This window comes from Carex rostrata, chromosome 4 (assembly GCF_964058835.1).
Source record: "Carex rostrata chromosome 4, lpCarRost1.2, whole genome shotgun sequence".
Lineage (NCBI taxonomy): Eukaryota > Viridiplantae > Streptophyta > Magnoliopsida > Poales > Cyperaceae > Carex > Carex rostrata.
The window spans coordinates 2,943,761-2,955,533 of NC_135921.1; the positions used below are offsets into that span (position 1 = coordinate 2,943,761).

Genomic DNA, 11,773 nt, shown 5'->3' on the forward strand with positions numbered 1-11,773 from the left:
TTTGTCTTAACATTGAACATATATATGGATCACCCATATATAATTGGCGTCATATTTAATTTGATAAAACAATCATTCTCATCACGTGGCGCCATCAAAAGTTCAAATATCAAACTTCATCAACCTTCTACCTCCAGTTTTGACTTTGAATTCAATATTATTCAAACAATATTAGCCACAAAAATCACTGTTTAATCAAAATTAAAATTAAAATTTGGCAAAATAATTATGAACCGTATATACTTGCTAAAGCAAGTGGGCATCAGAAAGTTCTCAAGCTTGGGGAGTTTTAACTTTTCAAGAATTAATTCCTTATGCAGCCGCTCCTTTTGGATTTCAAGTTTTAGCAGTGATCTATTGGTACCCGATCGACTTTGTTCCTCTCTGGAAATTTTTTTGCCCCCGTCTACATGTTTGATTTGTAATTCGGATTAAATTTAGTGTTAAAATTAAAATAAATTTTTTGAATTATGATTAGTAATATTAATTACAAGTTATAGGATCAGAAATTATAAGTTAAGGTATTGAAATTAAAATATAAGTTAAAATATTATTTTTTATCGGGTATTCAATTAGTTAATGGGTTTAAATTCGATAAGCTATTTAAACCCGATTCGATATTTTTTTGCCTCCCCGTGATGAAAATCCTGAGTCCGCCCCTGTGTTGGCATGGTCCACAAAGGTAAATGGGCTTCGGTTTAAAATGGGATGTACAACCTCGGCACTGGGTGTTGTCCCGGTCTACGAATCCAGAAACAAATTAAACGACTTGGCAAGGTCAACGGCTCACATTATGCAAAGGGGTTCACGCGCATGCAGCGCACACCCGACAAAACGAAGCCAGCTGGTCCTTTCCTTCAACTTGGCGCGTTCTTATCATTTGATTTTTCAAACTTTGCTCAGTTTTCCAGAATTGGTCTTTATTCCAATTAATGCATGCTCTTTGACTACAACTCTAGTACTACTTGTACCTCTTAATTTTCTCCTGCCTATATAATGCAAGAAAGCACACCTTTCTTCCTCCCACACTACACAACTAAGCAAAGCCAAGAAAAATTTAGAAGGAACATACAATTCAAGGATCTCTACACCTTGCTAGCTACAACTTTTCAACTTTTTTCTAGTGAGAGTTCAGAGGTAATAAAATAATCTCTAATGAGTTCTTTAGGAGTGCGCCTTCCTTCAAGCAAAGTGCCAACTAACAGAACTAGCAGTCTGTCTACACCAAAAACTCCACCATCAAGAGGCAACAGAGTGACAATACTAAGCATCGATGGTGGTGGCGTTAGGGGACTCATCCCTGCTGCCATCCTTGTATTCCTCGAATCTAAGCTACAGGTGAGTTATCAATTTATTTGGAGATTTAAGTATTATATACAACCAAGTTTGTATTGTGAACTCAAGAAACTAGTTTATCAGATCTATTCATAAATATGGAAATTATTATCAAATATTATCATTTGTACTATCTAACAAAACAAGAATATGACATGGATACCAGTGTTGTTTTGTAAATGGAAGAAAAAAAATATATTACACTCTTTTCTTAGCTCGAGAGAGCGAAAATATTATTGTGTGATTACCATCTTTATGCATGGAAAACCAAGGTGTGTATAAATATATGGATGTATAGTATATTAGTATTGAAACACTATCACCCATATATATATAATGATCAACACTTGGAGTGAACCTAATTTAATAAGACAATTGTAGTAGTACAAGTATGATAAATAAAGATTGTCTAATCAACACTTTCACTGCACGAATATGATGTTTCCCATTCCCCATGTAGAGAAGGTTTTCTTCAATTTTATTTCATCACTAATTCTATGGAAAACTTGATCGTAAATACTTCATGTGCATGTACTTGTAGGAACTTGATGGAGAAGATGCAAGAATTGCAGATTACTTTGATGTGATTTCAGGAACTAGTACCGGAGGTTTAGTCACGACCATGCTTGCTGCTCCTAACGAGGAGAAGAGACCTATCTTCTCAGCTAAAGATATTATAACCTTCTACAATGAAAACATTCCAAAGATTTTCCCTTCTAGTAGGTATAGCTTATTGACTTGTCTTTCCTCTTTCAGCAATAATTTACTTTCTGAAATGCATGCATGATTCATGGAATATAGATAAATTTGTGCAATATAGATAATGATGAGCGACTCAATGTAGGAATGGGATTGGAGGCCTGTTATGCAGTATGATGGGTCCTAGATACACAGGAGAATACCTGCATAGCAAAATCCGAGAACTACTTGGTGAAACAAGGCTTCATGATACAGTAACAGAAGTGGTGGTTCCTACATTCGACATTAATTTTCTTCAGCCAACCATCTTCTCTACAAACGAGGTATACATAACGATATGGCTTATAAAACTTGTTTGATTTTTTATTTTGTTACTTTGTTCATTTCAAAGTGAACCAGCTGAGGTACTTTTTAAAAAGTAAATTTGTAAATAAATAATGCCAACTAAAGTTTACTTACGAGCTTTACAACATGTAGGCAAAGGTGGATCCCTCAAAGGATGCGCTGTTATCGGATGTCTGTATCAGCACTTCTGCTGCACCAACATATCTTCCAGCACATCAATTCACAACTAAGGATCGTTTCGGCAAAACACGGAGCTTCAATCTTGTTGATGGAGGTGTTGCTGCAAATAATCCGGTAAATATTTCTTTCACAAATAAATGCAACCAAATAACAAAACAACACTCCTACAGTTTGCCTTCTTTTATAAAAACTTTTTTTGCTCCAACAGTTAGAAGCCATGTCTACAAGAAATTTGATAAATCCTGTATTCTGCAACCAACTATACTTTATTATTAGTGCCCAACTCTCATATGTCTTAAGTTGATCTGGTTGATATTTTCTTTAATATGTTTTATTTTCTTTCTTTGTGACATATCAGACTCTTCTTGCTGTGAATCACGTCACAAAGGAGATTTTGATACAAAGAGGTGATTATTTCCCTGTCAAACCAAGGGATTATGGAAAGTTCCTTATCCTCTCTCTTGGAACGGGATCAGCAAAACAGGCACAAAAGTACAAAGCAGACGCAGCGGCCAAGTGGGGCCTGCTCGGCTGGTTAACCCATAACGGTTCAACCCCCCTGATCGATTGTTTTAGCCAAGCAAGTGCTGACCTGGTTGATATCCATGCATCTGTTCTTTTTCAAGCATTGCATTGCGAGGAAAATTACTTGCGCATAACGGTAGGAAATTAGCTTGATAATTGATGATATTTTCAAATTATTTACTTTGTTTGAAGCCCCAATATTTATTTAATTATTCAATCTTGGGTCATTGTAGGATGATTGCTTGGAGGGCACCGCTGCATCGATGGACAATTCATCTAACGAGAACTTGCAAAAACTTGTCCAAATTGGAAATGAGCTTCTAAAAAAACCGGTGTCCAGAGTGAACTTGGAGACCGGAAATATTGAACCTGTGGTGAATGGTGGAACAAATGAAGAGGAATTGACTCGGTTTGCCAAGATACTCTCTGATGAGCGACGCATGAGGCTTCTGAGGATGCAAAATGGAAAATATTAATAACGGATTAATTCTTGAAGATGAGAAAATATATACTCTCATAAATAGCTACTCAGTTATATTTTGTTCGTTATAATAATGCTCAAGTTTCATTCATTAATTAATAATTCATTCACCTATCTCTCTCTCTGTATATATTGATTCAGTTTTTATTTAGATAAAGTTCATACTTTTCTTGTATAAATAAAACTATGTAATGAATTGATTCTATTGATTTGATGTCTACAAAATTGTACGTGTTTTACCCATGGTGCTAAAACTCGGAATCGGAATCGGAATCGGATTTTTGATCGTAGAATTGGAATCGGATGAATCGGCCGGAATCGGAAGACTCGGATCGGTAATTCGGATTTTTTTAGCAGAAGCTTGTTTTGTAGCTAAAAAGTAGGAATAAATTGGTAAAAAAAGTAATTTAAAATTACAATGTTAAGATAAAATATTACACTCAAAATACCCACTAATTACATAATGTAATACAAGCATTACAAATAAAACACACTTTTTAAACATAGTTACGTGTATTTAAATATATTAACTTTGTTATCAATCATGTACTATTTTATTGTTTATGGATATTTTTTGTTTGTCAATGCAGTTAGTTTATGATTATAAATAAATACTGTTATAATCCGAAATTTTTTAACAAATAATTAACGAACGATTTGTAAATTACAATAAATTAAAATTTTATTAATTAGATAATAATTGATCAATGTACTAAGTATACATCACAAATAATTTTTTTATATGATTTTTTTTTTCTAAATAGGATCGAAACATCCGTTTGAAACAAATATTAAATCTATAAATTAAATGATGAATTATTATGATGTGATTATAATTATAATTTTACGAGTTATAAGAGAACTATAATTTAGAAAATTCACGCAGGTCATTCACAAAAATTTGTATTATAAAAGAATTAATTTCAAATATAGTCGGATTAGGTTGATTAATAAATAATTAATTGAATATATATAATTTAATATTGAATTAATCGGATTATAAATTAGAACGGTAAATTTCGAGTAGTACGAATTTTCAAATCAATTTCAATTGAAATCCAATTAACTCACTCAATTCAAATAAATTAGAACCTCTATAATATTCTGGAATTGTTTCATCCGTTGGATATACTTCTAGCACGAAAATTGAAACCATTTGATCCATTCGATTGAATAAGGAGGGAAGGGAAATTAACTCTATTTAATGAAATATTCGGGTCTGGCCCCCTTTCTCATTTCCTTCTCCTCCACCGTACTCATTTCCTTCTCCAATTAAAATCGAATGGTTTCTCCTCAATGAATGGATTCTCAAGTTCTCCTCCGCGAATGGTTTCTCCTCAGCCGATCGAAATTCGAATGGGTCTTCTCCTCAGCGATCTCCACAGCCGATTGAAATTTTATTCAGCCGATCTCCTCACCACATAGTCCAAGTTAGTTAGAATTGGAAATTTTTGCTTTGAATCGGCTCAACTCGGCTTGACTCGGTGAAAATCGGCCGATTCCGTCACTATTCATCCGATTTTTTCTGAAAAACTCGCATAAACCTGAGAATCGGGTAAAAATCGGACCGGTCCCATTCGATTCCGAGTTGAATCGGCCGAGTTGACTCGGAATCGGCCGATTTTTTGAACTATGGTTTTACCAATCAGTTACCTTTTATCAAATTCCTTTTTTAGCCTTAACTTTTTCTATATACGATAGTATTCGCGTGTTCATAAAAAAAAGGTTCTGCAGCATACACTACTACATAAAACATAATTACTTGGAATTTTTTATTAATTGTTCGGGATCTAACCAACTGATGGTATTGATGGCCCCTCCTTAGCCATTAGTGAATTTTATCCTACATTGGTTTTGAATCTCTTCGACATCGGTTAGGTACCAACATTGTGAGTATTCTCAAAAGTATCAAATTCAATGCTTCACTATATTCTGGCCTATTATTTATTATTCCAAATTTAGGCGTTACCAACAAAAGTTTTGCTTATAGAATACCCAATATTTTAGATCTTAACGGATGTCCCTGTTCCAATTTGGTCATTTTTTTTTTTCTGAAATGGAAACTTGGATTCTAAAGAATTCACTAGAGTTAAAGATAGTTACAATACTACACTAAGATTGGAAGATAGTTGCTTGTTACTTAAAGTCATCCAATATCATTACGTATGACTTAATCAATCTTATTTTTTTATGTTATGATTTTTTTTGTTAATTGTTGTGTTGTTGTTTCATATGAAGTAGTGGAATGTGACTTTGTAGTTGTTCATTTCTTAGTTTTTTTTTTTAAATAATGACTTTGTTATTTATTTGTTTATTAATTTCTTGGGTTTTTTTTTGGCAATTACATTGTATTATAGATAGATAAATAATATTTTGTGAAATTAATATAAAAAGGAATTGTCGTACAACTATTATTTATGAAATTGTCAATTTATAATTTATTGTGGCCGAACATAGCACATTATGCATATCATACATGACATATCATAAAAATCATAAATTCATGCATGAGAAATTAAACAAGCAAAATAATACGACATGCGTATCATGTCATACATATCATTTAATATAAATTGAGTCGAAAAAAACATGACATGCATATCATACACGGAATATCATAAATATCATAAGTACATGCGTGAGAAATTAAACAAACAAAATAACACCGCATGCATATCATTTCATACATATCATATATAGCAAAAATCATTTATAGAAATTGTGCCGAAAATAACATGGCATGCATATTATACACATCATATTTTAAATATCATATATACATGCATGAGAAATTAAACAATAAAAATAACACGTCGTGCATATCATATCAACATATTATATATATCATGAGAAGGGATCCACTTGCAATATTTGAAAATTACAGCATCTTATCACAACTTAGTTTTGTAATTTTTAAAGTCCAAATAGTCAATCCGAATCATTCAACATGTAATCTTTATTAATATGTGCTTGAAGATCAAATTTTACATTTTTATGAATTTTTTTTATTATTTATTAAGTATTTCAATAAACTGTTACTTTTAGATAATTTTGAACCATTGAAAAACAACAATTTTATAAAATACTCAATAAATAGTAAAAAAAATTCAAAAAAAATTGTAAAATTTTCCCCTGAAGGCATAGATACAAGAAAATCTTGACACTTGGTGGGATCTTCAAATGCCAAATGAATGAATAAGGCCATGCCATTTTGCCTCCAGATGCAAGGACACTATAAAATGAGCTTGCAGAGTATTCTTTGGACTACTCTTTGTTAGTAGTCCAGATCCAGATTATTCTTTCCTCTACTGCCCTCTGAACTACATTAAAGTGAGGAAGACCCCTGCTAATAGCCATCTGGAGCGACCATGTTCTATTGGAAGCTAGAGGAGCTATCTGTGTCGACATAACTGGATTAGTCCAGTTATCAAACCAGTAGGAGATTGATACTCCTGAATTGACTAACCAACTTGTGCACATGTCGAAGACAGGCTTCATCCTCAGTAACTGGTTCCAAAAAAACGACCCACTATCCTTCCATACTCTATGCCTGCTTCGGGTTGCTGTGACAGAGTAGATGGCTATGATAGACCTCCCCCACAGTGAGTTTGGCTGTCTATACAACCTCCACCACCATCTGAGAATCAGAGCCCAATTCCTTTTCTCTAAATCAGCTCCCCCCATTCCTCCATATTGTTTAGGCGTGCATACGGCCTGCCAATTTATTAGAGAGATGGCCCTCCTACCTCCTGACTGCCCCCACAGGAAGGCTCTTCTAATTTGGTCAATACGCTTGATTACCCATTTAGGCAATATAAAGGAGCTCATGAAGTAAATTGGGATTGAACTAAGCACCGAGTTCATCAGCATGAGTCTTCCCCCTCGGGATAACAACCTAGCCTTCCACCCCTCTAACCTTGACTCCAGTTTTTCTATAAGCGGCAGAAATGCTGCATTGTTTGGCCTCTGTATAGATAACGGCAGTCCCAGGTAGATGATCGGGAAGTTAGTTATTGGGCACCCCAAAATAGCTGTTATGACAGACAGGTAATGATCCTGTTGATTGATTGGAATCCAGGAACTTTTATGAAAATTGATCTCCAACCCCGATACCAATGTGAACATCCGGAGCACTAATTTGAGGGAAACTAGTGTAAGGACATTAGTGTTTGCAATCAACACCGTGTCATCCGCGTATTGGTGTATGACTACCGCCCTTTTAGTTCTCTTTGTTATTGTGTATGGAACCACCGAGTTGACTACATCAACCAACCTCTGGAGTACATCCACCGCCAGGTTAAATAGCATGGGGGACAGTGGATCCCCCAGCCTCAAGCCCTTTAGATGTCTGAAAAAATTCGAGTGACCATCATTCATTACAATTCTTGATGATGCCGTACTTAGTAAATTATCAATCCACTGAATCCACAAGGCCGGAAATCCCCTGGCAAACATCACTGATTTGAGGTATGTTCAATTGACGCTGTCAAATGCCTTTGAAAAATCCAATTTGATGAAGCATGCCGGCTTGCCAGTGGAGGATATGTGATGTAGTAGCTCCCTTGTTGTGTTGAAGTTCTCCGAGATTTGACGACCTCGGATGAACGCAGTTTGAACAGGGGAAATCAGATCTGGTAAACTTCCCTTCAATCGATTAGCTAAGATTTTTGATATCAGCTTTGGAACTGCATTCATGATGCTGATAGGCCTGAAATCCTCCACTCGCTGGGGTTGTTTTTTTTTAGGAATCATCACAACGTTAGCTTGATTAATGTCTGTGATGTCAATACTCAAATCAAAGAAACCCTTCACAATTCTAACTACATCATCTTTTATGATCTGCCAATGCAATTGTAAGAACTCATTGGGTACCTCATCGGGACCCGATGCCTTGTTCTTTGCGAGTTGCCTGACAGTTGTCTCTATCTCAATACACGTGATCGGCTCCTGCAGGTGATTTAGGTCCGGATTGGTAGGGTACAGCTCCTCCGGCTTAAATTGAGTAACCTCATTCCCCACCCCTAGAATGGATTCGATTTTGTCTTTAAACGCCTCTCTGATTTGATTTTCTTCCGTAATGGGCTGCTCTCCAACAATCAGGTAGGTGACCCTATTTGTTCTATGCCTGGCTGATGCTGTGGCATGGAAAAAACGGGTGTTTTTGTCCCCTAACTGTAGCCACTTACATCTAGCTCTATGGTACCATCTGGACTCTATGATGCCGGACAGCAGATACGCTCGTTCTCTTGCCATGATTCTGAATTTCCTCTCAAACTCTGCCAAGGATCTATGCTCTTCAATTTGATCAAAAAAAGAAATTGTTTTATTACAACATAGAAGCTGCTTTTCTATTTCTGTGAAATTGTTGCAGTGCCAATTCCTTAAATTGAGGTGGAGTTGGTTGCATGCGCCCCTGAAGGTTTGCAACACCCCATTCTGCAATTGTTTTTCCTCCCAAGTCCTTCTTATTATTTGAATCGCCTCCGGATTATGTAACCAAAACAACTCCATTTTATGACTTCTTGTTGGTGTAGGCCCATTTGCACATGCCAGTAGTAGAGGGGCATGGTCTGAGACCACTCTTGGCAATGCTTTGAGTGATATCAGTGCGAATTGTGAAGCCAAAGTGGGGTCAACAAAGCACCTATCTAGCTTTGAAAAGGAAGGATCAGGTCTATTATTTGACCAAGTGTATCGCCTATTTTCAAGGGGTACATCAATTAAGGCTGCATTCCGAATAACATCATTAAAGAGTGCCATTAGCCGGAAGTTAGCGTTATGCCCTGAACGATCTATCATCCACCTCACCAGATTGAAATCACCCCCTATTATCCAAGGTGTATGAACCATGGCTGAAAGTACTCGAAGTTGATCAATGAAACCTTCTTTTAGAGCATCTGCAGACGGCCCATATACATTGGTAAGAATAACAGTTGCCCCTGAACTGCCTTGCTTGAGAAGTACCGAGCATGAATTCCTTGTTGTCCAAGAATTCAATAACTGATAGGATTTCTTCCAGGCAATGAGCATGCCTCCAGCGGTATGATTAGCATGGACAACAACAACATTTTTATCAAAATAAGATGGAAGAACACGCGAGTAAAAATTCAAATTGTATTCATTCCATTTAGTCTCTTGTAGCATGCATACATCACACCTCGAATTCCTTACAACATTCCTCACAACCTCACATTTATCTAGATTACCTAATCCCCTACAGTTCCAAGAAATAACTTTGAGTTTTTTGAGTTTGCAATTCATTAAATAACCAAGTACATCCTCCCTGCGGTTCAACTATGCTTTTCAGACTTCCTCTTCGGAAGACAACTCATCGTTCGGGTCAAGATCAAATCTATCCATATCTACGTCATCGTTAGCAGTACCCGTTTCCAGGTCTTCATTGGATTGCACTGGGTCGATTCTCCTTCCTTCATTATCCTTAGAGATTAAACTCTGGACCTCCTCAACTTGGAACCCACATCCTTTCGCCAATTTGGAGACATGTTCATACTGTACTTGAACTTCATAGAAACCCTCCGAGTTGAGTGCAACACTAGCTTGGTCTACCGCTTTCTCCTTCTGTTTAGACTTAGCTATCCTCTTTGGCTGTTGAGTCATGTTTGAATTTATCTGTTGGCGCCCCACTTCTTTAGCCCTTTGGTTGGCCTGTGTAGAGTGCCCCGAATTGACCTTGTTTTTGGGCTTGGTCCTTTTGTATTTTGTGGAAAGTGGGCCTTTAATAGGGCCCAGAAGGAGACCTTTATTCCTAGCCTGGATAGCTTTCCTGGGCCTCAGAATAGTTGGCACGTGTCGCTGTTGTGGTAATTCCAAACCTCCTGGGGGTGAAATCAACTCCGTACCACGTGCACACGTGTGCTCTAGTTTGTCGCTAGAGGCCAGCTGTAGGGGAATCACCCTTGGAATGTGGTCATTCCTGCTCCTGCTCTGAATCCCAGACTGATTCGCAGGTTCTGCAATCTGCGCCGATGACTCACCCCTCAATAGGATCCTCTGTGGCTGAATTCTCTTTTTTGGTTGCTGTTGCAATTCAGGAACCGCTCTTTTATGACCTGCATCATCATTTTCTACGTGGGGAGCCTCCTGTCCAACTATCGGCTGCTGTCCGAAAAAGTCCTTTTGTCGTGTTTGAATCTGCCTCACCGGATTGTTTGTGACTTCTCCCTGTGGGTAATTCATGTCTATGACCTCCATTACTGCAAACCGGCGCAACTCCGGCGGCAGCGAGTCTGCCGTTCGACCTCTACAGATCTCTCGCAATACCTGTGCCCTCATTGGTATCAATTCCTTGTCATCCATCATGTTGCCGTCCTCTGACGAGGATGAGGAGGAAGGTGGTGGTTGGGGGCGTTTGTACACCTTAGGCTGCTTCGGTAGGTCGTCGAAGGAGTAGATGGGTGTCCTATGGAAAACCTCAGTGTATACCTGAATGTAGTACATCATTCCGCCTATGTGTGCCACCAGTTGAGGGGGGACTAGTGTTAAGTCATCAACACCTACTGCCACCAGCCAAGATGCCAATGAGGATGGGTCTTCAGGTTCCACCGTCCCCAAAAACACCCCGAATCTGGCCACCGCTTGCCTAACATGTCTCTCCCTGGAGATGTGTGGGGGAAGACCAACTAGTCGTAGCAAGACCTTATAAGCCGGGATGCTGATCGAAGCATCCTCTAGAGGACTCCAAGGTTGAAAGGACAGTCCCTCATCCCACAGGTCCTGAGGAGTCGCATTAATGAAGGTATCCGGGTGCAGCCCTTCCGGCAGCAAGATGAGAAAACGAGATCCATTGAGCTGAGACACCTGTATCTCTTCCTTCTTCACCAATTTTGTGCGACATGCGATGCTTACCACGTTGTCTATGCTCATCTCCCATTGATGACCCCTGGTATGTAGGACCACCGCCTGCTTGAGCTTCTCTAGTTCAGCATAGTAGTCAGAGTCCCTTTCTAGGAAGACGTGTAAGCTGATAGGTCTCTCTGATGGCATCTCAGGCGGTCTGTAAGGATAAGAACCCGTGAGGAGCTCCTCAAAAGCTGGCTCCGGGTGATGTACCGGAGGTGGTTGTGCTGTTCTGACTGGAGCAGGCGGAGCTACAACTTCTTGCTTACATTTGGAGCCAATGTGGCCATAAGACCAACACCGGCCACACCTCTTGGGGTTCCTGCATTTGGCTGCAGAGTGGCCTGTCCT

General features: G+C 38.1%; 1 protein-coding gene across 1 annotated transcript; it reads left to right on the plus strand.

The window, feature by feature from the left end:
• Nucleotides 1-1,014: 1,014 nt before the first annotated feature.
• On the plus strand, nt 1,015-3,774 carry LOC144552704 (patatin-like protein 2). Its single transcript, XM_078300698.1, has 6 exons — nt 1,015-1,338; nt 1,877-2,058; nt 2,180-2,357; nt 2,512-2,673; nt 2,918-3,220; nt 3,318-3,774. The coding sequence occupies exons 1-6, from the start codon at nt 1,156-1,158 to the stop codon at nt 3,558-3,560; spliced, it is 1,251 nt and encodes a 416-aa protein (XP_078156824.1). The 5' UTR covers nt 1,015-1,155; the 3' UTR covers nt 3,561-3,774.
• The last annotated feature ends 7,999 nt before the right edge of the window (nt 3,775-11,773 follow it).

Excerpts from the sequence above, each read along its gene's own strand:
- LOC144552704 (XM_078300698.1), top strand. The coding sequence starts at position 1,156 with ATGAGTTCTTTAGGAGTGCGCCTTCCTTCAAGCAAAGTGCCAACTAAC. Across the intron at positions 2,059-2,179 it reads AAGATTTTCCCTTCTAGTAG|GAATGGGATTGGAGGCCTGT; the intron begins GTATAGCTTATT and ends GACTCAATGTAG. Across the intron at positions 2,674-2,917 it reads GTGTTGCTGCAAATAATCCG|ACTCTTCTTGCTGTGAATCA; the intron begins GTAAATATTTCT and ends GTGACATATCAG.